The sequence below is a fragment of the Botryllus schlosseri genome, chromosome 15, assembly GCF_051294905.1.
Source record: "Botryllus schlosseri isolate E-star chromosome 15, Bs_hap1, whole genome shotgun sequence".
NCBI classification, from domain to species: Eukaryota; Metazoa; Chordata; class Ascidiacea; order Stolidobranchia; family Styelidae; genus Botryllus; species Botryllus schlosseri.
Window position 1 is genome coordinate 20,129,534 of NC_137250.1, and position 27,449 is coordinate 20,156,982.

General features: G+C 42.4%; 1 protein-coding gene and 1 long non-coding RNA gene across 2 annotated transcripts; both read left to right on the forward strand.

The window, feature by feature from the left end:
• The first annotated feature begins 1,521 nt into the window (after positions 1-1,521).
• LOC145457747 (uncharacterized) lies at positions 1,522-2,316 on the forward strand. Its single transcript, XR_013920960.1, has 2 exons — positions 1,522-1,592; positions 2,083-2,316. It is a non-coding gene; the product is annotated as an uncharacterized LOC145457747 (long non-coding RNA).
• Positions 2,317-4,373: 2,057 nt separating this feature from the next.
• On the forward strand, positions 4,374-26,546 carry LOC145457743 (uncharacterized). Its single transcript, XM_080336018.1, has 13 exons — positions 4,374-5,046; positions 5,392-5,480; positions 9,464-9,572; positions 13,513-13,582; positions 13,648-13,710; positions 18,731-18,838; positions 18,903-19,011; positions 21,372-21,491; positions 21,561-21,670; positions 22,044-22,240; positions 22,303-22,710; positions 22,775-22,909; positions 23,516-26,546. Exons 1-13 carry the CDS (start codon positions 5,024-5,026, stop codon positions 25,488-25,490), a joined length of 3,516 nt encoding a protein of 1,171 aa, XP_080192144.1. The 5' UTR covers positions 4,374-5,023; the 3' UTR covers positions 25,491-26,546.
• Positions 26,547-27,449: the final 903 nt, after the last annotated feature.

Consider the following 27,449-nt stretch of genomic DNA (forward strand, 5'->3'; position numbering starts at 1 on the left):
TAAAACTGTTTTAAAGAATTATCGAACATTTAGATGAGTTTGTTGCATTCGTTTTCATGCGCAGCATGTGGCAATTATAGAATAAGAGGTAACAGATCCTGTGTAGGAGTAATAGGCATATAGGCGTGCTGAAGGCTGAATGAGTGAATAGTGAAAATGAACAGTAAGGCGAGGAAAGTGCATGAAGCGTCCGTTGCACAAAAGACTAAGTTTGTATTACATGGAAAACATCGAAGGTGTGCGTAATCAGGTTCTCGGTACATTTCCAAGGTTAGACCGAGAAATGTAGCGCCAACACTCTTCCACGTGCGTGGTTCATTTGGGTGCGGATGCAAAGATTTTTACATTTCAGACAAACCTCCCTACAATCGAATCTTATTTTACTAGCATTACTAATAATGATTAATTGATTGTTCAAAGTACTAGAGTGTGCCGTGTAAACGTGCCATGTTTGCGAGGTTTATCGGCAACCAAATACATTATCACCTTTTAAATAATATGCTTATGAGATTGGCAGTATTTATACTATGCAGTTTAAGAGTTTTGTGCTGACTGTGCACCTGCACACAAAAAAATCTGGTAGATTTACAAAGAAATTTCTGTAAATTTTACAACGAATTACCGGTCGCAGCCAATAGCAGCGTGTAGCTTGTCATTTTACATTTTGATATGTAATATTACATTAATTTAGCTGCTAAGTCAAGTTACCAGAATTTCTTCGCAAGGTTACTGACAGTTACTCGCTACGGCATTTTACCAAGCTATAGGCAAAATTGATTAGCTTCCAAGCCCCAGCAACCTATGGATACGTGGAAGTGCATGTCACTGTGATATCATTCTCGTTGCGATTCGACCTGATTCAACCTCGTTCGCGAGACAGGATTAGGTCACACGGAACTGGTTGACCATAGTACCAATTTCGGTATAGTGCATAGTTGGGTGCAAGAAGCAGCTGACAATGTAGTTACACCATATACATTATATTATAAGGCTATGGCTACATGGTCGGTCTCGGCGGTTAGATTTGTTGTAACAGATAGGGCTAATGAGTTACAAAAATCAGTTTAGGATATATATAATCTTATTCCTGAAATTGAAATATCAGCACAGCAGCAGGCTAAGTTGACCATTTCTTAATGGCGGACACGGCGACCTATAATAGGTTACCTTAGGTTGCGCGTTGCAGGTTTTTCTGAGATTCGCAGTAAACAACCAACAATCAAGTGTGACATCACAAATAGCGTCCGGATAGGTAAGTAAGTAGGGAACCACACGTGGAGCAATAAATATCAATATATACGAAATTAGATGCAAAAGAAAGGGACTATAGGTGTTGATAGATGTTTCTGTATGAAAAACCAACCTGGATTGAACATTATAACGTGGACAGTAAATATTATTGGTGGCATATGTGAGCGGATGAATATCACTTATTTCAAAGTCGTCCGCGTGTCGAGCCGAGTAGCCGACTGGTCGCCATTAATATTGAGCTTTGGGCATGCAAAGGGTGACGGTGCAAAGGGTGATTGAAGAAAGTAGAGACTTTCGTTGAAGATTCTCAGGACTGATGAATGGGATGCGCATCGTAAAAGGTACAGTAGCGGTAGCCTACTGTATAGTATTAGTTACCGTGAATATCTACGACTGTGCACACCACCCGGATGACTTTGGTTTCATGATTTAAATATTTCAGTCGCCCCATTCTCAGTTCTATTTTGGGATATTAGTCGACTTGTATAATGACCTGAGACACCACATACTCTGCCGCGGAGTAGTTGAAACTGTTAGCTTGTTATTGACATTTATCGGGTCATAGCTTAGAAATGTTTCCATCCACTGCTCGATATGTTTGGCTCACATGCCGCATCAAATGAGGCACCTTTTCTTTCAATACATTGATCATTTAAGTCATGAATCTCTGATATATCATGTCAAATGAGGAGTCGTCAACTCACAATGTACCAGTACCGGTACTTCAAAACTTGTTATATTTTTGTTAGCCTATTTGTCTTGGTCTTTATAAGTCATGTCTAGGTTAGCAACTTGGCTTAGTATAGCGACTTACGCATGAATTATTTTTAGTGGAACTGCAAGATACTAGTCACACAGAAGGAATGAAGACTAGAAAAAGAAACAATTGGAAGTTTATCCGGCGTTGGAATTAATTCACCTTTTCTTGGGACCACTCGTGCTATATTTGCATGCCTCCTAAACAAGAATTATAACTCCAGCAGCAATACTTTTTCATCGTGAATCATGAATGAATATACAGTTGTCCTAATGTCGTCTTGAGAGCGTGAAGAAACTTTTGCGGTATTTTGGCATCGCGTTGCTTTGGGATAGGTATGGATGTAGGCTGAGACGTGAATTTACAAGCTGGCATGTAATCTGATTGACAAGGACAGCATGTAGGGTTGTAGGTAGGTAGGTAAGTAAGGCGGTAAAATTACAGTCTCGGTGGTAAATGTACACAGAAGAAAATGTAGATTGAATATACCAGAGGTGACTGTAACATTACAGTCTGGCATGTAAAGTTAGATTACCGGACGGTTGTAAGTTGAATTTACATTGAGTGACGGTAATGTTATATTACTGCCAAGTGGCTGGCCACCCTGCTTCCAGACATTTCGCGGTAAATCGATGTAATTTTTTTTTTCAGTGTGTAGTGGGGAGATTAGTACGTATTAATTGGCTGCTGTCGTATATTCAAAGAGTGGAATGAGCAAGGTCATTGAGGAAGTCTTGATAGACCATGTGTTACGAAATTAGACTGAGCGGTATTAAAATTAATGGTGCCTTTTACGTCTCCGAAATTCCCTTTTATATTATCAGAAACGGATGCATCGCATTTGACTGTTCGTGACTTTTATTATGTCGATTGTGACATTAATACTGTTGAAATTATACACAAAATTGAAAACTATTTTACGGTTCTCAAGGATAGTCACCTTTGACACAGATACACTCGTGCTAAGTACATATGATATGGACAATTGAATGCAGTACTTGAAAAGGCTACCATATCATTTGATTTATCCAATCACGATACCAGATAGTAGTAAAGTTTGCAGTGTGCATGTCAGGATTATAGCTAGTATGATAGGATGCTTTGATGTCAGAAGGTACGTCGTGTCCGTTGTCAGAGGATCAAATCAGATTTTGTGTAGCGAATATTTAATTTGTATCGACTAATCGAAGTACATTAATGACATGTCCAACATGAACTACTAGATTATAAATTGCAATCAACCACTCATGTATTATAATATCCTCCATTCGAATGAGTCCAGATATGAACACGGTTCTCTAATGTCAATTGATTGCAATGAAGAAATGAAAATTGGATAGTTACACAATATGACTATTTCGTAGATCAAATTAACCTGTCCTATATACTTTCAATTCAGTTACTTATTGCCGCATGTACTTTTCACGGTACCAGAGTTTGAATAATCCTGGTAATAAAGTCATAGTGTGAAAGTTGTGTTAACTCGGCAGTTGTGACTGCGCATGCGCAAGCAGGCTACAATAGCGGTAACTATAATTTACAGATTTCCAGTTTATGTGCACTGCGAATCTTATTAATTTATGTTGATTAAAATCATAAGACAGTAAAATTGGTGTATTGTCTGATGTACATGTAACATTGTAATATACACAATAATATACAAGAGTGATTTGGGAATATGATAGTCCATTAAATAACACTCATACGAACCCGTGTGGATGTTGTTTTAGAAGGTGACTGACGGAAAATAGACCAAATAGTGTCCACGCAATGACGAATGTAAAAATATGAGTCAGTTGTCGGGAAAGCAATTTTAGCTCGCGATGATGATAATGGATGTCAAATTTACCGTTGTAGTGACGTCCCGAAACTCATTACTTTGACCAAACTTTTCTTTATTATCTTGAGCGAATTCAATTATATTCATCTATCCCTTATCCAACTTGCAGACTTAGTGTTTGCTCTACCAATCACCGAAGCAGATAATCTGCAAACTCATTTATATTTGCCTCACAGCCGACCTTATCTCACTATCGCGTCTTGCTCTACTTACTATAGCTTGGCTTTGAGAGAACTATTACTATAGCCCAAGAAAAAAAGCCTGCGAGATTTAGTCTTTACTGTATATTTAGGGTTCGACAATTGGCATAGAAATAGGCTATAATATGAAGGCTTCGCGGGGGTTACTAACGATGTATCGTCGAGATGTTATTCTTAAACGAGAGAAAGAGTGTAGAGAAAAACGCCAGTGGAAATGGCGCTCTTTTAGTGTTCACTGAAGGATGTGGCATTGGTTTCTCTCAGTTAACGTTCGCGGATTGGTATTGCCGGTTAGGTTTGCTATTGTACGGGTAATAGCGTAGTAGTGGTAGTGCGCATGAGTCAGATAAATGAAATCAAAAGTGAAAAAATCCTGAGATGTTCGTATATTTCTACTAGCTCCGCACTAGTATTGTGTAGTAAGACAGACTTTGGCAAGAGCGACCCAGTATAGTAGAAATTGTACGAAGTTTTCGTAGTATAATTCTCGATAGTCCCGTAGAGTTGACCCAGTAATAGTTAGGAAGTATAACTGCGTTTCTGGGCTGGGAAATTATTTATCTACATATGATGTCTACGTCACTGTCGCTCGAATTATCACTTGTGGTGATCGAATCCGGGCGTTATTTTACCGCTAACCCCAACGGTATCAAGCTTTACGTTTGACAGGAGTATGCTCTTCGTAGCAGATTTGATTACAGTAAGATAATTTCCTTCAATTTACGATTCCAGAAGCCACTCATTAATATAATTGAAGACCGCAGGTCAGTTACGACTGAGATATTGCAAAGGAACGTTTTCCTGTAGTACATGCTGTTTCACCGCGATTTCAAGAGAAACAACTGTGATTAACAGCGATCTTGAAGAAGCATGATTATCTAATACAACTTCTGCGGAACTCGGAATAGTATACTTCTTACCAGACAAAGTTGCGGGAGTTGCTCTATATTTTCAAGTCGAAGGAAATCTCCAAGAATGATGTATGGCCATTGGATTTGGTAAGTTACTTACGCGGTGATGTACACTCTTTGCCGCGGTGACCTCCACTTAGATTAAATTACAAGGTGGACTTGAGCTCTTTTGCACACGTCACAGCCATCGGCGTTAATTATCTCGGCGTCGACTGGTACCGTTCCGCGGACGCGGGATATAATTATAGCCAAAATATCAATGTCTTATTCACGGTGCCACACTATCCCACGATAGATACCAATTATTTTCTTGAAGATAGCTCTTTGATGATTTTATGAAATTGCGTATGACTCCCCTCGAAAACGATTTATGTATTCATCGACTTTATGCTCATTGCTCACCTGAATTTTCAATTGTAAATTTATTCCCAGGCGGTTTACGGCGACTTTTTTGTTACTCGGAACCGCCGGTGCAAAGTTTCCTGAAAATAGACCCGCTATCTCAGCAACTACCGTTCACGGTAAGACTTTCTATTCATTCGGGAGTACTGAACTCAACGGGAACTTTTGTTATCAGCATATTCAGGAGCGCAGTAAAATCTGTCCCGCGCCCAGCCATTATAGTCACGCCACAATGGCGTGGCGTATTATGTTACCGCAAAGGTAGCGATTGATACGGTGTGATAAGTTCTGATACGACAGTTTTATTACCAAGAATAAGAATCTTAGCGCTCATTTGACCATCGGTTTCAATAATAAATTATTGCCAAATTCAATGCATCCCACAACGAGGCATCTATTGTCTGTGCATCGATCCGTGTCAATGCAGTGAAACTCTGTGGAACTTACTCTAATGTTGTACGCGATAATGTAGTTTAATACGAGACGAAATGTCGTGAAATATTCATTCTTTATTTATCTATCTTACGATATCTACTGACATATATCACAATATTTATGGTAACACGCGGACAACCGCTTCGATGCCGACTGTCATTAATCACAGCCCTAGGCTAGTGCGGTCATGCGGGAATGAATTTCCACATCTAAATTGAATTTCTCTTAATACCAAGTTTTGTGCCAGGACAATATCGTTAATTAGCGGCCCGCCGCTTGAGAAGTTATTGCTTTTCGTTGATTGCGACAGATACATATAATTAACGATGTTATTGGCGTAGCCCTTATTCTGAATGGATCTTTGAATGCGGCCAGATTGATCAGCATCGTCGAAGTGCGAGCGTGATCCGGAGACGCACGGCACGATCCGGCGTGATACACGACATGATAGCGTTAACAATTTGGAAAAAAGATAGCTGCGTAGATTGTCAACTTATTTGCGGCCGGCGGTATTACGTTACGGCAAATTAGACCGTTCGCGTGCGACGGAATATATTACCGGCGCGGTGCGGCAAGAGCCGATCGCTTTGGGCGTTTTACAAACGTTCGGACAAGATGATCCGCCGTTTGTTGGAAGCATATCTTGACCCCTGTCTCCAATAAGTACACCGAAATCGCGTTTTAAAGATATGCCTGTACAATCGAGAACCAATCATATAATTATAGAATAATACGTAACCGCTTATTATAACTCTTATCGGTGCAAACCTTAACAATATTTTCATAAGGTTGTTCGCTGACCACCGTTTGAGAATACACTCAAAGCACTCACTCCTTGCTTCTACCTCTTCAGATCCGTAAATGGCGTGAAGGTGTTGTGCTGACTTCACACTCAGCGCTGCCAATAATAATATGAGTTGTTTTCGCGGGTAATCGGTCGAACTGTATCAACTATGAACCATCGTATCTAGTTTGTGTAATATTATTCGCTGACTGCAGTGAGGTTGATGGTGTGCACTCGAAACGAATGCAGCAGAGCAGCTGTAGTTTGCCTTGTAAATTGCAACTGGTTTGATTTCACTCCATAAGTCACGGTACCGTGACCGGCGTTTACCTTTTTACGGACGGTCGACTTTGCAGACTGGCTAATTTCAGGGTGCGTCCGCGCATTGAATGACCGGCGCACGACGGGAATCGTTTGCGAGTATTTAAATCGGCGCCGCGCGAATCAAGACTCCCGAAAAAGACGAACGCCAGCGATTTTATCTCCTTTATTTCAAGCGTCTTTTGCGCGGAACGGCTAGAAGGTCTCGCCCGGTTTCCTCCTTCTGTAAACACTCGACTCGGGAAACTCTGGATTTCTGTTAGCGCGGTCGAGGGTTTATTTACCTCAACCCAGCCGTGCATTGCCTGATGGAGGCGGAGCGCTGAAACGTCGGCGGCAATCCGCGCTTATGCCATCGATTCGCGTCTAATAAAAGCGCGCTAATGCTTCCTATTTTAAAAACTTTTATTATCCCAACTAAGCTTAAGAACACACAGTTGTGTCCTATGGCAACGGAAATTGATTTCGATTTCCCGCGTCATTTCAATCCGTCACACTATCTACTTTACGCTTTGCGATGGGCGCCGTATAAACAGTTGAGCGAAATGGCCGAAAACAACTACCGCGCGCTTTGGTCAGGGCTGCTGGTTAATTTCGAGTACCAGAACGTTTCTATTCTGAATCGACTATTAGGCGTCGAGCCGAGTCAATCTTCGAATGTCACTCATTTTTTAATTTGATTTTTCATCTCGACCACATATATTCCATCGCAATTTGTGACAATGCTGTGAATTGATCACGACTCACAGAAATATGATTTCCTGTAACGCCTGTAGCTTTATACTACGTGTTTTCGATGCCGTGATAAGACCAATCTAAGTTCCAAAGCTTCCACTTTGCAAAAAAGTATCGAAACTATAGTTCTCGTTGATAATTTAATTCTAAGCGGAAAGAGACGCATACATTTTGCCCATCCCTCGTTACAGTATACCAGTTCGCATAACACTGTACTTTGCGACCGTTCAATTAGCTCGTGCACATGCTAAAGGTACATATTAACTATACCCGGAAAATACACCAGTTCCAAATGATACGTTACACGAAACTTGTGTCTCGAGTGTGGATTTAATATTGCACCCTCGCGGGATTAAAGCTACCGTACATGTTCCGGCCCAGAACGCGACTCGCGACACCTGTTTTTCCAGTCGGAGCACATTCAGTAAATGGGTCACTATGATTCAACGCTTTTAAGAAGAAAAGTAAATAAATAAAATCAAGTCGTTAACCATTGAAATGCGAAACGAAAATGGGTTATCCACAACAAGAGTGAGAGGAAGGCGCGCGCGCCGTTAAATATAATTTAAGATATGAATGTATTTTCACGGTACCGAATTTTTAATCACTGGCACCTGTTCCAGCAATAAGTATGTGTATAGACGACACATTCTTGTGACTCTACGCTGGCGACTGAGTTAAACGAGTTATTGCTTTAACGGCCGAAATTTCGACCCGGTAATTTCGACACTTGAGTTACACTCTGCCCTGTCGATTAGTAGGACACATGGCGGAGATTTGCGATCCGGCGGTCGACACCGGGATTAACCTTCGGGTTAAAATCTACCTCCGCGCAGCGCGGCTTAAGTAGTAAATCGGTGTCTAACCTTTCTTCTTAAAACTCTGACACCGAAGAGGTTATCGTACGCATCGCACGCAATCCGATTCTGTCGGCGGATGGTTGCGAAACTGCTTGACTCATGTAACACGAGCGGCGAGCGCTTACGACTTTGAAACTGTGATTTATAATCCCTGCAGTCGTCAAGTGCAAACGCTCATACACTTGACAGAATTTAAGCGCCATCTTATACGATTCGGAGCGAGGCGCTTGATTTCTCGCGATACATCTTCGTTGGGTTGCGGATTACAAATGGCTTGTATCGTTAATAGCACTGCCGCTGCAAAAATCGATATCATTACATATGAGCGTATTTTGATTGCCGCTGTAGGCGTGACCAATCCGTCTCTCGCAGTGAAATTGAGTTTTTATGTTTCTATCAACTTGATTCATTCTGTTGCGGTATCTTATTACCGGTACGAGGTTACTCCATGTGCTTAATCCGATACGCATAATGCACAGGGTCGTGCGAAATGTTTTGATCCCATTTCTGACAAATGACATCGCTCATTAGAACTTTAAACTCGGTGTCATATTAACGCTGTGTACACATTGATTCTGCAGCAATATGGTGCTGCCTGGTCGGTCTTTTATTAGTACGGAACAGTATGATTATTTCTGTGCAGAATATCATTCATCCCATGCTGCCAATAATGATTATGCATATGCATAATGTTTACCTGATGCTTTCAGCCGACCTGCTCTATTTATCGTTGTGACAGCCAGCTGTCTTGACGCACCTGCCGTGGGAAATATGTTTTTATGTATTTGTGCTGCTAATAGGCAGTTTTGTGGGCTATTATCTCGTCACAAAGCAGCTGATGAAGAGGGCTTTGCGACACTGCCGATATGCTTTACTAGTGACCGCAACGCATTGGTGTTGAGACAGAAACACGTGCCGATATAATCTCAAGTACTTTTTTATTCTGACTTGTTACATCATTTTGCAGACCTTGTCTTCTCGTATTTCATCGGAGGTCACGAAGAGAGCCTGAATTACGTGCAAGATATGAAGATGGTGAAAATAGCTGGAAAAGATTTTTTCGCCATTACCGGCAGGTAATAGATCAATGAAAGTTTACAAAGTAACTATACTTTACCTAGAGATAGTGTGAAAGGGGAAACGAAGGTAATACCCTATTGTTTCCGTATGTACCTTGGTGATGGCGAGAGCTCTCAACCTAGGCTCCGCACCTGCCTCGTTTATTATCACAGGCTTTTGTGTCTGACAATGTATCGGATGTGATATTCCATGATTCGTGATGGGCTTGGAGCCTACTCCAAGCCTATGAAATTACGCACTGTTCGATTGGTGCGTGTTTTCACTGATGCGAAGTGACCCCCCATTGATGAATGGCTATATTAGGATTGCAAGCTCGAAAGTGATACCTTGATGACGACCGTGGTGTTGAATTGCTTTTGAGTGTCATCGCAACTTGCTACTGGTACTTGATAATAAAAATAGTGCGGATAGTTAGGGAATGCGTTGTCACGTGTATGCAACAAACTTTTCCTTCGGTGCTCTTGACCCACTGGTCTCTTTTGAAGTGATTTTGAACCGTAAAGTGTACTTGATCGAACCGCGCGCTGCGACACGCCAGCCGTTAACAGTAAAATGCAGTTGTAAATCTGGCGCCTTGTATCGTATTAGATTTAGGTAACACGAGATCATTTCGAATTCGATCGGGTACCATTGTGTCCATTAATTGTATTCAGCAGACATATTAGTGGATTACACTCCTTGACTTTAATTCAATGACGGTGCGCTGGTGAAATTAGATCCAAAACTGTTTCTTTCCAACGCACGGGATTGCATGGCGGGCGAGGTAGGGTTTTGTCGTTTGAAATTCGTATCTCAGACGGTGCCGCGTGGCGTATCTGCATTTTTGAAGCGTATTTAAATCTTTCATGAGTCTGCATTAATGGAAGTCATTAAATTTGCATGGATCACGGGGGTCGTGCTAGTCAATGCTGTGTTGGAGATAGGGAATTCAAAATCGGATTTATCACCTAGTTGATTACTTATGCACCACATTGTCCAAAGGGGCTTTCTCTAAACTACACGGATTTACACGTATGCAGTACCTTTGATCCGAGTATTTACTGATCAGTCCATCAGCTTAATTTCTGACACCAAATGACACTTTCAAGGCTCGCGCATCGCACGCAAGTCGCCCAGTAGCGTGACAGCGGTAATGTGAAAATCACCAACTTGTTGTTAGACGGGGGCGCTAGTCTTGTTCCGCCCTTTGTGATATCCTGATGTGAATGCAGGAAGTGGAAATTGATACCTAATTTTCGGCGTATAGGAACCGTTAGTATAGTAATGAGTGGTGATAACACTGTGTTTGTGATCATCAAATTTCGTTTGTTAACAAAAGGCAGCGGAACTGATTTGTGCCGGCTTTTGTTCCTGTTCCATCCACGCTCACCTGGTCATATACACGAACGTATTGAATAATGGGGCTTCACGTGTTCCATTAAGCTGCGATTCATTGTGAAATCGTGTCGCATAAATGGATTACAAACGCGCAATTGCTAAACGGGGCCCCGTGCCAAATCAAGCATGAATTCCCGCCTCCCACCCAATAGTTTGGCCGTGACGACTGTGGCGTATAACACTGTGGTTTGGAAGAGCTGTCATCGCTCATTTATATACCGTACATCAGTTTGACCCACTAATGAAGCTTAACACTTGAAATGTTGAATAGTATATTCATTTTGAAATAGCCTGGAATGTTTTTCCGCTGAATATTTTCAATATGAATTTGAATATATTATCCAATGGCATACTGCAGTTCTATACCTCCAAGAACCCCTTCAAATATTTGTAAATTTGCTACTCGTGTGTCGCATTGCTTTTACAGTGTCAACATGGTTGAGTTTATAAATCATCGAGCTTACATTCGATAGTAAAATTCAGTCAGCAAATTCATAACGAATATCTTGAAAATAAGCGAAAATATAGGCATGACTACTAGTAATCCTAATGCTTTGAATGTTGTTTTTAATTAGCCCGAGAATCTGGCCTGACCCTGCACCACAGAGGCAACAGGCTGCAACCAACCGTAAAACCGCAAACAACACACTGATCAGTGCTCGCTGCTCATTTATGATCATGTTTGTCTGCTTACGCGCGCGATCAGGAAAAGCAAGCATTAACTGTCTGAACTCCTGTGTCGGAGTGACCTCAAGCGATACTTTGACTTAATATTTGAAGCAGAGCGTGACATGAACAACACTGAACAGTATTCGTGAGAGCCTAGACTATGTATAGCACTGTGTAAATCTTTGTGTGATGGGCATCCACCTCGTATCTTGTTGGCTGCCAATGGTATGGAAAGGATCGACACCTAAAACATATTAATAGTCTCTATCTTCAGAGGTGCAGTTAATATCTCCTCCACACGCTATGGGGTGTTACCACTCCGTACAGATGTGACCGTGATATTGACAGTTGCGGGAAGACAATGTTTACAACGTTATCATAACGTTATTGTTGCTTACCAGCCCGTTGCTATTACGTCAGCATCATATTCTGTGTCAATAAAAGTAAATCAATACCAGACGCCCTTTACTACCCGATTGCATTCGTCCGTTGCTTACGTGTGTCGGTACTCAGAAATAGAATATTTGGGTGTAATGTCACTGGATGTTATCCGCACGGATATGTGATTGTCATGGCGTATTCTCGTTTGTACAAACACCGCCAAAATCGTTTCTAATAAAATACGGCTTTGCGTCACAGACGGCAATCGAATTTGCGAATGTATCGAGAGGTTTGAAGTCGTGCGTCCAGTAAAAGTCGGGGTAAACACTTGATCAAATGTGAAGGGCCATCGTTTGATCGTTCACGTGTAAGGGGAACGGGACTTTTCGCGAAGCCCGCTCTGTCCGGATTGTCTGAGAAGCTTAAATCGGGAACTACTGACTGTGTATTTGTTCCTATGATTCATTGTGCTGGTCTTACTCCCGAGCTCAAGTTATATTGTAAAAGTTGAAGCTGCCACGTTGAAAAGAGTGGGCGTTTTTGCGTATACAAATAAAAGCCACGGCTGACTGGAAGAACGAACCGCTATGATGAGTCACGCATACAAAAGTCTCGTGAATATCATACGAGATCTATACTCCCGATAGCGGCGTGAAATTTCGCCTTAACAAGACGGCGTTGGATTACCATCTCTTCTCCGTCGGCTGCTAATGGTCTGTGATTCCGCGATTGCCCGACCACTCATCTCCGGAAAATGGGCCCGGTAGCGGTGCTACGATCAATTACTGCCTTACCTTCGTCAGACTCTATGGCTGCTACAATGTGCCACACATGTACTTTGCCAGTGACCGTGACGTTTTACTGAATCTTACCACCGGTATTGTTGATGTAGTGTACACGGGAGATTGGTCTTCTAATTATGGTTACCAGCGTGGTTCCTGGTTTGGAGGTTGAAAGTCGCCCTACAGAATACTTTTCCATGTCCAAACGATTCGGGGGTGTGATTCTACAGATGCGAATCATAACCTCGATGACACTGTTGAAATAATACCGTCTTGTACCGTCGACAATTCGCACTTCTAGCACTTCAGCGACACACACCAGACAATCTCAGTTCGCCTATCAAAGCAGCCGATACAGGCACCCGCCACTTGGCACTTTGCCAGCGGCGCGGCCCCCTTTTATGTTCGTCTTTTAATCTTCGTTAATGTTTCTGTGGGGTTGTTTATGGTCTGCTGTCCGCGCGACCGTATTTCAGGAACGCGATAGTTGAATCGGTGTATTAAATGTAAATAAAGGAACAATCATGCGGTTCGGACAGTGCCCATTTCGACCGTAGAATATTATACCGGCTATTGTGTAGCTGTGTGTTGGTAATCTACCGTGTATGGGACAACACAATCGGTATTCGTATACGAAACCTTACGGAATGTTGCCTACTCCTGGGAAATTCCTGAGAAACAGCCCTATTTCAACGACTTGTCCTCAGTATTTCGTTCTTTCTTTCAGGGAGAAATTGTTCTTGGTAGAACCAGAAAAACTGACGATCGCAGCCGACGATAATATCCCTTACGCAGAGGTAAGTGTCATGCATTACGAGAATAATATTTTCACTATCCCTACGATGATCAATCTGTTTTCTAGGTGTACACGTGGCACACTGACATTGAAGCTAAGAAGTTGTGCATGCTGAAAGGCCAGAGCGAAGTAAGTGCGACGTGACCTGAATTTCAGACGCGACGAGGTATACTTGCAAGCTCGTCACCAATCGTGTGTTGTTTGTGTTGATACTACATCCAATACAAGGATACAAATATCGGTCACAGATTCGGGGCGTGATTTATCTTCCCATTGACTCATTTGCGAATTTTAACATTCACGTTTCACGCCCCGTCAGATTTTGTCTTGTGTTGAGAAATGTGCTATAGCTATCCTCACTCTCCGATGCACCCGCGGTACTGGGGTGGTCATTCGAGCGTTTTGCTTATGTCTGACTGGTGATTTGTCTGTATTCCTGGAATCACAACTGTTGAAGGATGCTATCGCTTGGCGTTACGGGAAAGGAAAACTTTACCACAAAACTCTGAAAAGCTCGCTACTGTAGTTAGAAACGCGGGTTTGGGACATATCTGCCAGTTGCCACGCTATCAATATCACATAGGGTTTGGCTGTTTTCCGTCGCAAGATGCTGTCGAATTTATTAAATTTATCGGTTAATCAGTTGGACATGTACCTATTTCGGTTCTGGTAATATGTTTTTGTTAATCGACTCTATTTACGGATAATGAAGAGTTTCAAAATTGAGGATTTAGCTGGATTAAACTGTGTTATGGTCGGTATCGACATTTCCCTTTCAAGCGATTCAACAAATCCCTCTCACTACGTAGTTGGGGAATCATTAACGCGTTTTCAGAATGAAAAAAATAACCATCGGTAACATCTTTCTCGCGGCACGCAGTCTACAAATTGATTGCTTTAATTGTATGCAATCAAGTTTTTACGCGGTATTGAAGTAGAAATTGCTATGCTTATTTCGGCCCTGTCGGGCTTCTAACTACACTACGCTGTTATTATCTTACCAAGAGTCAGGATGTTGATAAAATTACCGACGCTATTATGGGATATCGCGAACTATACTCTTTCAGTGGTATCCAAGACGTACATTAGTCCGTATTTTTGTGGGCGATTGCGATGACATAATAGGGTGCAGTTTTACCGACCTTGTGAAGTTCTACACGCGACCCTGTGATCTTGTTTTTATGTCTCCCTATCCTGATATGTTTGTCATTGAAACTGTTTGTTGAGTGTTGCGTGTCCTGATATGCTGGCTCGGCTGAGTATCCGAGCAGTTTTCTCTCTGTGGAATCGAAATCCAATACTTTAAGATTATTTCGGGAGGCGTTGCTAATTACGAACCAACTCCATCGTGACTCATCTTATCAACGGTCTACATTCGATATACTCACCGCTGTTGAAATCTCGGGAGGTTAATATCTTGATAACAAATAATATCTCCTTTGAAAGATGATACCCAACGCTGGTACCGAGTGAATAGGATAATGGTAACCAAGCTGCTTTGAGGTCACCGGGCCGAATTTACTATGATTCCTTGCTTTTGTAGCAGGACGGCGCGTTGCTACTTATTGTTTGTGAGATTGCCAGTTGATGTGTATGTAACCCGATGATTGCCCCTTGGAATAGAGGAGGATATCTTGTTTTAATACAACTCAATATGAAATTTTTGTCCGTAAGATATTGTCGATATTTCTATTCTATTCGTTTCCAACCAGCATTATTGTAGTCCCGTCAATATTTGAGTCGTTACTCAACTATTAATGGATATTCAAGACAGCTCTGTGACAGGCTGTATAGTCAGTTGCAGCCGGGTACTTGAAAGCAGCTTGCTTTTTTAGACCTCTCGGCGCCTCGAGTGTGTTCCATCCTTCTGAACTTGGCCATAAGTATAGTTCAAGTCCTTCAGTAATCGAACAGACCATTCACTCCGCTCCCGCAAGGAGTTGTGTTCACTTGTAAATCGCTGTAAGGGGGGTGCCTTTATTTTGTACATGCAAGCTAATGAAAAGCTAATGCAGCTAATTAAGCTAAGGAAAAGCTAATTAAGCTAATGAAAGGCTAATTAAGCTAATGAAAAGCTAAGTAAGCTAATGAAAAGCTAATGAAAAGCTAATTAAGCTAATGAAAAAGTAAGCTAATGAAAAGTAAGCTAATGAAAAGCTAATGAAGCTAATTAAGCTAATGAAAAGCTAAGTAAGCTAATGAAAAGCTAATGAAAAGCTAATGAAAAAGTAAGCTAATGAAAAGTAAGCTAATGAAAAGCTAATGAAGCTAATTAAGCTAATGAAAAGCTAATTACGCTAATGAAAAAGTAAGCTAATGAAAAGTAAGCTAATGAAAAGCTAATTAAGCTAATGAAAAGCTAATGAAACCAGCGAATGTAAAAATGAAGCCAATGAAGCAAGGAAGTAAGTCCAGGTTAGTATTTTGCTCATATGATTCTGGATGTATCAAATCCGAAATTTTAAATCCAAGTTCAGAATCTGGATATTCGATTCTCAATAGGGATTTTTGAATTATGATTGCAATAGTGCCAATTCAGACCTAACTGCACCCTGCAAACCGGAAGATTTGACGGCACCGACAGGTTTGTTTTGAGGTGTTGATGGTGTGTCTTGACTACTATGGTCATGGTCATGGTCATTTACACCAGGCAATTTTCTACATTTCTATTCCGTAGCGGCCGACTTGTACAACGGCCCACATTCTTGGCTTTTATAAGACACCGCTTACACGGATGAGATGCCACCTAGGTAGGAATTCTGGAGTCGACCTCGGTCGGACTCGAACCCACAAGGCACAACCCATTGGTGTTGCAGCTGTGGATTATACCACTGCGTTATGTCGCCACTACATACAGCGGTGATCTCTGACGAAGTTTTTCTGCCTACTCGGTGCTAAAGTGCCAGCACGCCTAACATGATAATGTGGCCGGTTATGTTTGCAAACTGAATTTGATAGCGTGAACGAACATGAACATCAACGATATTTCAAAGGGAGTTCATTTCTTGATGGTAATTAGTTAGGAAGGCAAGGAGGATTTGAAAACAGCATTGTCTCACAAGCTCCAGCATGCCTGCTATCAATCAACGCATCATACAAAACTGGATTAACCCGTTTCGGCACGTGATATGTCTGGTAAACCGAATTCGCGTGGATATTGGTTGCGGGCTTGACAGTAATTTTTATTTTACAAATGAACTTCACATCATGATCGACAGATTATAATTTAGATTATTGATCGTTTTCTTTAGAACTGAATCATTCTGCGCATAATTTCAAAATTGGGAAGACTTCTTTTTCGTTACCTTTGCGAAACCTAAATGACGTACTAGTGAGACATCGGCACCATTGTCATCCTGATAATGAGCAATGAGTAAACTAACGTTGAAAACGTCCGTATATGTACTACTTTGTAATTGCATATATTTGCTGCGCTGAATTAAGATATTCACGTATCATTTCTGCTTTATAATATTTCACAGGGAGGGGCAAGGTATAGCCTATCGACTATGGGTTGTCGGGACAGCTATCGTTTGGTAGAGTAGAGGTTTAACCAGAGCAAACAGTTCGCAGGAGTGAAAAAGTTCTATAACTGGTCTAGTTAAGCAATGTAGGGTCAATATATTTTGTAAAGAGAAAGCTACGTTTTCATTGGCACAATGTTCAACCCAAAATCGGCGATGTGTAGTGGTTCCAAATATAATAATTTTCATAGTCATTGGGAACGATAAAGTAGCAACATTTTCATAGTCGTAAATGAGTATATCACGAGTATTTTCAATAATATCGCGAGATATTACTCGCAGCATAGTTTATTTATAAACGAGGCTGGCATTGATGTCGGTTAATAATTATTATTTCAAAGATACCGATTCAGCGTCAATCAACAAACGCACACATTTCGCAATTGCAATCAGCGAAGTTTTTCGATGCGTGGTGTTCAATTAGCTTCAATGTTACATTAGCTTCATTAGTTTTTCATTGCCTTGTTTCATTAGGTTTTCATTAGCTTTTGATTAGCTTACTTCTCATTACCTTGATTAGCTTTTAATTAGCTTTTCATTAGCTTACTTTTCATTAGCTTACTTTTTCATTAGCTTAATTAGCTTTTCATTAGCTTTTCATTAGCTTACTTAGCTTTTCATTAGCTTTTCATTAGCTTACTTAGCTTTTCATTAGCTTAATTAGCTTCATAAGCTTTTCATTAGTTTACTTTTCATTAGCTTACTTTTTCATTAGCTTAATTAGCTTTTCATTAGCTTTTCATTAGCTTACTTAGCTTTTCATTAGCTTAATTAGCCTTTCATTAGCTTAATTAGCTTTTCCTTAGCTTAATTAGCTGCATTAGCTTTTCATTAGCTTTTGATTAGCTTACTTCTCATTACCTTAATTAGCTTTTAATTAGCTTCATCAGCTTTTCATTAGCTTACTTTTCATTAGCTTACTTTTTCATTAGCTTACTTTTCATTAGCTTACTTTTTCATTAGCTTAATTAGCTTTTCATTAGCTTTTCATTAGCTTTTCATTAGCTTACTTAGCTTTTCATTAGCTTAATTAGCTTCATTAGCTTTTCATTAGTTTACTTTTCATTAGCTTACTTTTTCATTAGCTTAATTAGCTTTTCATTAGCTTACTTAGCTTTTCATTAGCTTAATTAGCCTTTCATTAGCTTAATTAGCTTTTCCTTAGCTTAATTAGCTGCATTAGCTTTTCATTAGCTTGCATGTACAAAATAAAGGCACCCCTGTAAGGGCGTAGTAGCGCGCGAAGCTGCTCGATGTCTGGTTTGGTTGGTAACCTAGGCGTCTTCGTAGATGATTGATTAGGTTTATCAGCTTGGTGAATGATTGTTTTTGCGCGACTGTCACACCTTGAGCACACCCAGGCCTCTTGAACCTATTCGATATTATTTGAGTCACTACGTTCAGCTGGTACATGAAATCAACATGAGTGATAGCATTTAGCACTGTAGTAGCAAACCATAGTGTGTGAAGAACAGTTTATAATGGCTCACAATTGTTCAGATTTGCGTAACACATCAATCAGGATGAAATGTATGTGGCCGTATTCCACGATCAAAAACTACCACTATTGACCGTGACAATGATAATGCCTCTCCATTGATTGATGAATTCCGTTTTCTTCGCAGGAAAACTGTGAAAACTACATCAGAATCGTTGAGCAGATGGACTCAAACGGGGATAAGGTACTTGTATGCGGCACCAACTCCTACGAGCCGAAATGTCGCTACATACTGGTGCGTTAGTTGCTGAATGTTTCAATGAATTTTCTGACTGAATAACATTGGTTTTGTTCTGCAGGCGTCAATGTCGCAGGACCGACTCCAACTAAATGACAGCTCGGAATTATTCTCCGGAAATGACAAATGTCCCTTCGGTCCGGATAAAACCGGAGCCAGTATATATACCGGTAGGTGTCTGCATGATATTAATATCTCTATAGATGTGTTTTTAAGTCGCCAGTTCTTATGTGGCTGTCAGGCACTATCAGTCATCCGACAGTCGGTTCCATCTGACTTAAACCGTGGTTTGCCAAGCGTTCCGTGACTCATGGCAGATGAAATTGTACGATAAACACTCGGTAGAGAAATGGTTAATCAGCTGAAAGCGTTTCTGTGTGACTTCAGCTGAGTTTGGAGAAAATCTGACCCACTTCATAAATAGATGCGAATTTCGGGTTTCCGTACTGCTGCGTGTTTACGGGGATGCGGTAGCGACGGATGACATGCGACCTTGCAGGCTTAAATTCTGTTTATGAAACAAATGAACATTTCGCGAATGCGCGCCGGCTGATAATGCCACGAATCAAAAATTGCGTATCAGTGTTAAAGTCATCGGATCCATGTAACGCTTTGGTGGTTTTATCTGCCATTGCGAGGTACGGAGTACCGACCAGATCTCGGAGATCGAACCGTTCCTCATTGGGTATCAAAAGAATTTCCGTCAAGTTTTCTGGAACCCTAAAATATCACAGTTTTCGCGTGACTTCATAAGGATCGGAAGTAGATGGCAAGATATTTGGGGATAGAACTTACCAGGACCCAAAAGTGCACTCAAATAGCCGTTGTTGTCGTGGCGAAGTCACGAAATTCGCCACCGTGAACACTATTATTTAATAAAATTATTGGAATTTCAATTTGTAATATCCTCTCTTCTACAGGTTGGAATTGAGCCAAATTTGGGTGTGCAGCATTTTTAGGCGAGCTAGCAATATTTTCACCTTGCCAGTGAATTTTGGAACAACGTTTTTCTAGCATCCCTATTGTACAGATACTGTCCGACACTCAGATGCGTTTTCACATCCACACACTGTAATTCGAGAGCTGTTGTGGCTTCGGCCAATTATGTAACAGTAAACTCTATCACCGCTACATTTTATTGGTACACGTGCCGGCATAGGTAATTATCAATACTTGGAAAGACACCGTTTCGGTAGCGTCCGATGTTTAGAACACGCGGTCGCATTAGCGCTGGCGATGTATCATCCGTGATTTTCGACTGTGTTTGACTTTGTCGCGCTAATCTGATCTTTCGAACTCCCTGGCAACTTAATCACTCGAGGGGCTTACGCTGCAAAACAACCGTTATTGGATTTGATGACGTTTCGCTTGACCAGCATGACATGTCAATAGCGTGAGTTGTTTGATCGCCACACTTTGGTGGTTTTAATATCGTCAACCCAGTAAAATAGATATTTGCCGAGCTAACAGCACGGTTTATCCCGTTACGTCGGAGATTTACTCGTAAGATATTACTGTTGTGATGGCGCAGCGCATAAACTGCAATAATATACTGCGTTTGAACAGCTGTGGGGCTGATGTCTTGAGAAAATCTGAAATGAGTATCGTTTATTGATTGAGGGCATTATTGATAAGTCTAATAGTATGATTTTATAGAGTAGCGCTTGTGTTAATTACGCGGGACGTGTATGAATGGGTGTGTCGCATTTATGGTGCTTCACTCCCTAACAGCCTAGCTGATCTTATCCTTCAATGTTCTGAATAAGGCTTGGTGTAGGATGTGACGAGAAAACTGTAATTGCGCAAAAGTTTCAAATTTCCTGCCTACGCAATCGCTGGCTTATCATAAGCGCGAGATTGCTTTACCCGATTTGCCACGGCAACATAACGCTCGCTCCCGGAATTATCCTCTAAATTAGCTGAATCGCAGTCATTGACCAGATCAATCGCGTACAAAATGAAATCACGCCGTTCTTTCGATTGTTAATATCGGCTGACGCACTTTCAAGTCCGGATACATCAATAACCGATGTAGTGCTAATAACGATTGGAAGGAAATAACGACAAACTTGGTTTTATTCGGCGCAATCATGGTTACGAAACGCGGCTAGAAGCGTCAATGTATTTTTACTATCCGCTTTCCTTTACGGTAACTTTATTTATTTTATTATCTACGTCATGAAAAGTGTTTTAGTACGCCTGCTCACAGGTCAAAACAGAGAACCCGTACTGGATTAATAGATTGAGGGAAACGGATCAGTGCGTTGACCGGCAAATCGGATTACGAGCGCCGCAGTTAGTTTTACCGACGCGGTGCACGCTGAGTTGCCATATACGGCTCGGTTTACTTGCGGAGAAAGTTCACTTCTTGAATTTCTCCTTGGCGACGAAGCTGTTTGCTGTAAAATATATGTCGAATTTTACCGCGTGATGTAACGGTAAAACCGTTGTAAACACTGGACGCGTTCTTTCTTGCCCTCGTTTTATATATTTGTTCAAGCCGTAAAGCGTTGCATGTCTGTTCTTGCAGGGAACTCTCTGTACACCGCCACCGCCACGGATTTCAACAGTCGCAGTCCGATCATCACCAGGAGCCTGGGCGAGGGCGCACATCTCCGCACGCCCAAGTACGACAACAAGTTTCTAAACGGTAATAATTCGCTTTTTTCCGAGTGGGAATTAGGTATTGATATTAACGGCTCTTCCTATCGCTTTTTAGACCCGAAATTCGTGAAAATCGTGGACGATGACGACAGAGTGTTGGTGTTTATGAACGAGCAGGTGGAGACTGAAAACGGTGATGTCAGCATGGCCGCTTATGTCGCGCAGGTGAATATAGTAGTAAAATTCGTAATGTATTTGAGGATTTGCTCCAATTTAACTTCTGTTGTTAGTCGATTTTAGCCAATAATTAGTTATTGTTGCAGTGTGTCGTTGTGATCTCAATAAAATCGCGACAGTATACATCAGTCAATATCTAGTTATTCTAAAGTGTGACGTCAATATACCCAATAACAATTATGGCGGAGTTGGAATTCTTCATGAATGTACATGAGTGAATAAATAGGCCTTACAGTCTGCTTACTGCCTTTCGTTCTGGGGTCTCCGTAATCTAAATTTAGACAGAGCAGATACCGCGTCGGCATCGCGCCGTATGCGCGTGTGGTGGCTTGTCTTATCTATCTGAAATTGTTGTTTACAGATTTGTAAAAACGACGCCGGTGGCCAACACATCCTCGTGGAACAGTGGACGAAATTCGTGAAGACGAGACTGAACTGCTCGCGCAACGGTTTCTACTTCGATCAATTGCAAGACGTGTCCGACCCGGTGCCCGTGAAGACAAGCTCTTACTCCGACAGCGTCACAGAGACTATATACGCCACTTTCACCACGCCTGAGTAAGTCTACGCAATCACGCGCGAAATTCGAGTTTATTCTGACGACGCCTTTGTTGTCTTAGAAACTCTGTACCAGGATCGGCGGTATGCTCCTTCACTCTGGACTCGATTCACGACGCGTTACAGGGAAGATTTCGAGAGGAACGCGGGAGTCGCAGCAAGAAATCCAACGCTCCCGCGGGTCCGATGCATCCCGGAAAGTGCCCAGGCGCGAAATACACCAACTCCGAGCTGCAGTTCCTCAAGTCGCACCCGCTGATTGAGGATCAGGCACGCGGAGACCTCCTGTCGACTTACATCGGAGAGAGGTGGACCACCGTATCAGTTGACACCACAGCCGGACCGCACCGAAACTGGACCGTGTATTTCGTGGGTACTGACCGCGGTCAAGTTTTGCGATACCTGTCGCCGACTGGCGACTTGAAGAATGCGGTACTGTTAAAACGACAGGACGTGTACGATTCAACGAGGTAAGAAATATCGACCGTGTTTTCGTTTCGTTGTCATCTAATTACCGTTCTTTTTACGTAACAGATGTCAAAACTCAACCTCGGAAGACGAGACGACCGTGAATCGCATCGCCGTTGCTGATCAGCAACTTTTAGTCGCTTTTGAACACTGCGTCGTATCCACACCGCTGAATGCGTGCGCTGTGCATAAATGCGAAAGGTGAATGTTATTACTCGTTACGACTTAGAAAATGGGAGAAGATCTTAACGCATTGCTACTAAATCTTTTAATAAATATGATAATGAGAATGCGAGAAGATAAAATACCGTAAAATGGATTTTTTATTGTGATTTCTAAGACGTACACAGTGTTGTTATACTCATTATTAAAAATTCGCCACTTACGGGCAATTACTCAGGATTGTGTCAACTCGAAATTCGTTTCCATATAGTTTATGCGTGGAATGGAAGGTCTTGGGAAATAGCTACCACAGGCGTACAAAATAATCATCATTACTACTCAAGTAGAAGTAGTAGGGTACGCCGTAAATTTCTACTCAATTCCAACTAGAAGTAGGGATTTCGATGGAGTTTTGCGTAAAATCTATATGTAGAAATGGAAGTGATATAAAAACACAACCATTTGAATTAATAGTGCAATTAGTAGGAAACAAACTACTTGAGTAAAAGTAGGTTGAAAAAATTGAAATATTACGTTACTGACCACCTCTAAAACCAGCTAGCTTCTAGCACCTTGATTGCATGACGTATTCCTACATGCATTTGCGTCCCGGTGTCTTTTTCTTACAAATATCGCTGGTTTCAGGTCATGCGTGGAGTCAGCTGACCCGTACTGCGGCTGGAACGGTTCGAAGTGCATCAACTATCTCGAACCGTCCGCAAAAGTACAGCAACACGTATTCGTCGAGGCTTCCAACCCATCTCAAAACGTTGATGCTATGTGTCCCGACCTGGGCTTCAAATCGGAAAACGAAGATGTAGGAACTGGCGGGGTCGCGAAAACCGACGATGCCGATGAGGTCGATGGCGCGGAAGACGTTGACGTCATCAAAAATGACAAAAGAAACGACACTGTCCCGTTGGACAACGTGGACGATACGGATACTACGTCAAAATCGCCGATTCAACTTGCCGGCGTTAATCTTCAAATTATAATAGTAGCCTGCGTAGTTGCGGTCGTCATCGGCATCGTCGTGGGCTTCTGCATCAGCAAGGCTTGTTGCAGGAACGGAAAAATGTCTTCCGATATGGAAAAAGGCCAAGAATCAATCACCATGTCCAAAGCGTCCCTCGCTAACAACAAAGACTCGCTGTGTAAGAAGATAATCGCCAGCATCTCCCCGAAACGCAAGCGCAAAGGCTCGATGAAGCCGCCTTCCTTGAGCCAGAGTCAGTCCACGTTAGCCGAAAACCAAGGCGAGCCGCTGGTGTCGAAAGACCACAGCAAACTGGACGAATTCGTGCACTTGCACGATAATACTACCACCGACAGGTACGTGAACGTACCCCCTCACGGCGAAAAACGCAGCAAGTTAAGATTGAACAGTACCGGTAGCGGCAGTCAAGTGACGATGGCAGATTCTGTTGCGAGCTACACTTCCAGGCGTCGCGGATCGGCCCAGCCTGCCTTAGCCGTGCCGAGCGGACACAGAGCCACGCCGAACTTGTACTCAACCGCGCCCAGGCCGAGACACCATTCCGGAAACCGGACGTCCGACCCGTCAGAGTACAACAACCAGCCCACGATGCGACTCGAGAAAACCGGTGGGCGATCTACGTCGCGACATTCAACACCGGTGCCGGTAGTCGGATATCCGAGCACTCCCAACTCATTGAAGGACTATTCCTTCAATTTCCATTACGAACAAGTCGTGGAAAGCACTGAAAACGTCCTTGACGATGTCAAAGAAGTGATAGAACAGCAGCAGCGTCGGTCGCAGGAAATGGAAACTTTGGCGGAAGAAGATGATGTAAGGTTGCGTCACATGTCCAGCGACAGTGGCAAAGGATCTAGCCCGAGAAACTCTGTTCAGACTGAAGAGCAGGACAAGTTATCGTCTTTGAGTCGAAACAGACCTGATAATCTGGTTTTAGGACCGGTTCCAGGTAGAGGCCGGAAACGACTAAATTCGGAGCCGACTTCACCAACGACATCACAGCCTCCGTTGCCGCCGCCTTCCAGTCACAAACCGGTGAGCAGGTCGACGTCTATGAGGTCGCAATACGCAGTTTCGATGCCCAACTACCCGCAGTCGCGGACTAGAAGCGGGTCGTTCACGAATCATCACTCACAGTCAGGTAACGGCACTCCGATGAAAATGCATCAAGTCCCTCAAAGCGCGTTTATGCCGCAAACACAGCCGAACTCGTACGCGACTTTACCGATCAATCAGCAAATCGTGAGCGTGCCACCGCAGGATCACTTCAGCAGGCAGATGTCGTACGACACGTACTCGCCGATGAGGTACCCGGCGTACGTGGGCCACGGCGACCATCCGGCTATGAATATGCCGGACCGCTTTTCCAGCCTGCCATCTCGATCGCAAGCGCACAGGTCTAACAAGAAAGCATACGCGCCACAGCAACAGTACCCAGTCGCGCCTCAGGCGCAAGTGCAAATGCGCAGGAGTAGCGCAACGCCGCGTGTACCGCAGTATATGAAGCAGATGTCGACTCCGGCCAAGTTTGAGCAGCACTCCAGGCCTGGCAGAGGAAAATACGTACCACCGCCCTCTGTACCGGGACTGCCTTCGCCATTACCGGAACAAAACGCGGTTTGAAATGGCATGACGGCGAGAAGGTCGCCGCACTGTGCATGTGCCTCCGGCGCATCAAAAGGAATCAGCGCGCCATGAGGGCGATTTTCTGGAGGAAGAACTGTAGCTGCCGTGTGCCGCAAAGGGAAGAACTAGCTGTGAAAGTGACTTTGCAATGCGCGTCGAATTTCGTGCACTGGTGGCTGTCCCGACGCTGTGCTTTATCCGCAGTGGACTTCCTGTGAGTCTAGTAGAAGGAGCAACGTCCTGTGTTCTGTCGTGTCGTACGGTATTACACACCTATTTTACATTCGTTATTTTGCCTTGTTGATTTTAATCCGTCTGAATCGTCCCTGTGCCCAGCACATTGTCTTGTGATACCTTGCGTTTTACATCAGGCTTATCACTCGCGCGATTCCGCGGTATTTTCTCTACGTTTCTTTTCCTATTTAATACTCTATCTTTGTACATTTTACGCATTTTCATCGTTCAATGCTTTTTATTCGCGGACATCAAATATGAAATCACTCGTATATGTCGTACGCGTCGTAGACCTGCCAAATCATCTGATTTTCTCGTAACACAGCGTTTATGCAATAGTTCTCTGAACACTGAATAGATTCGAAGGGATGGAATCTGAAATGTTGAAATGTAAATTATTATAGGGTTATCTTACCCGATATGTTCTTGTAGATCTGACAACATCCGGCAACCACGTAAGCGCTTGCGGGCTGGCCTGTAGGAGCTCCCGGTTTTAATGACTACTCGGTTTTACTGTTACGTTCATCGACGTTTGTTTTCACGAAATGTGTGTCAAATCTGTTTTCAATTTGGGAAAAGGCACGGGCAAGTAGGCTCGTCGTGTCTTCTTACCAGTGTGTTTGTGTATTTGTACATCATATGCTACTCTACGGAACATATCTGAATTTGATGGTGCTAGCCTTGGACGGTAGCGTAGGTACACCCGCGCTACCGGCTCTTGGCAAAATATTTTCCATTGCTGCAAGCCCCCCCGTATACTTTATTGTCCAATTTATTTGCACTGTGCTCTATTTTTCGTAATAAATATCTGATACGACATTCTCGACGCGTTTCGTTACGAATGGAGTTTCTGTTTACAAGGCCAGCTGGGTCCGTATTCAGCGACAGCGCCGGATCAGCCGGAGATCATAAAGTATGATGAGACAGGACGATGTAATCAGAAAGTCCGATGTCGCCAATAAGCTATTTATCAAATAAATAGAACTGGGGAAAATCGAAAGCCTGAGTGTTTCGAGCTTAGAATCGACTATTAGGCGTCGGGTCGAATATTCAAGTATCATTCATTATAAGGTCATACCAGTATAGATAAGTGGTTACGAACCTTTTTCGAATCATCGCCCCCTTATCGAGATCGACATATATTTATCATCTCCCATATTTTATGATCCGAGAAAAAGGACGAGAAATTTAAAAAATAACTATAGGTGTAATTATGATCAAATACATGTACGTCATCTAGATTGTATCTTGTGCCGTATTGATTCGATAAAATTAATATTTATTATGAACTCCCACGGTGCACAGATTGCTGTAATCAACATAGCCTCAATTTCACTGTGAATTAGGCAATTCTAGCTACATCTGGATAAGGACCCATGCATTTCTTGTTTCTCTCATTCAATGAACTCATCCAGTCACTTCTACAGAAATCACTACCCCATCGCTACACATAGTAGACATATCTTTACTTTCTCTTTTTTGGATTTATTTAAATACGCTGAAACAATGAATACGTAGAATAACCACAATGGCATTCAATTGATTTCAGCAGTGCCTTTTGATATGTCCCATGATGCTGAATTTTCTACATCAGCAACAGACATGGGGTAATCGCGATTAGTAATCGTAATCGATTACGACGATTACAGCATTTCGAAGTAATCGTAATCGCAATCGATTACATTCGAAAAAAATCCGAAGTAATCGTAATCGTAATCGACT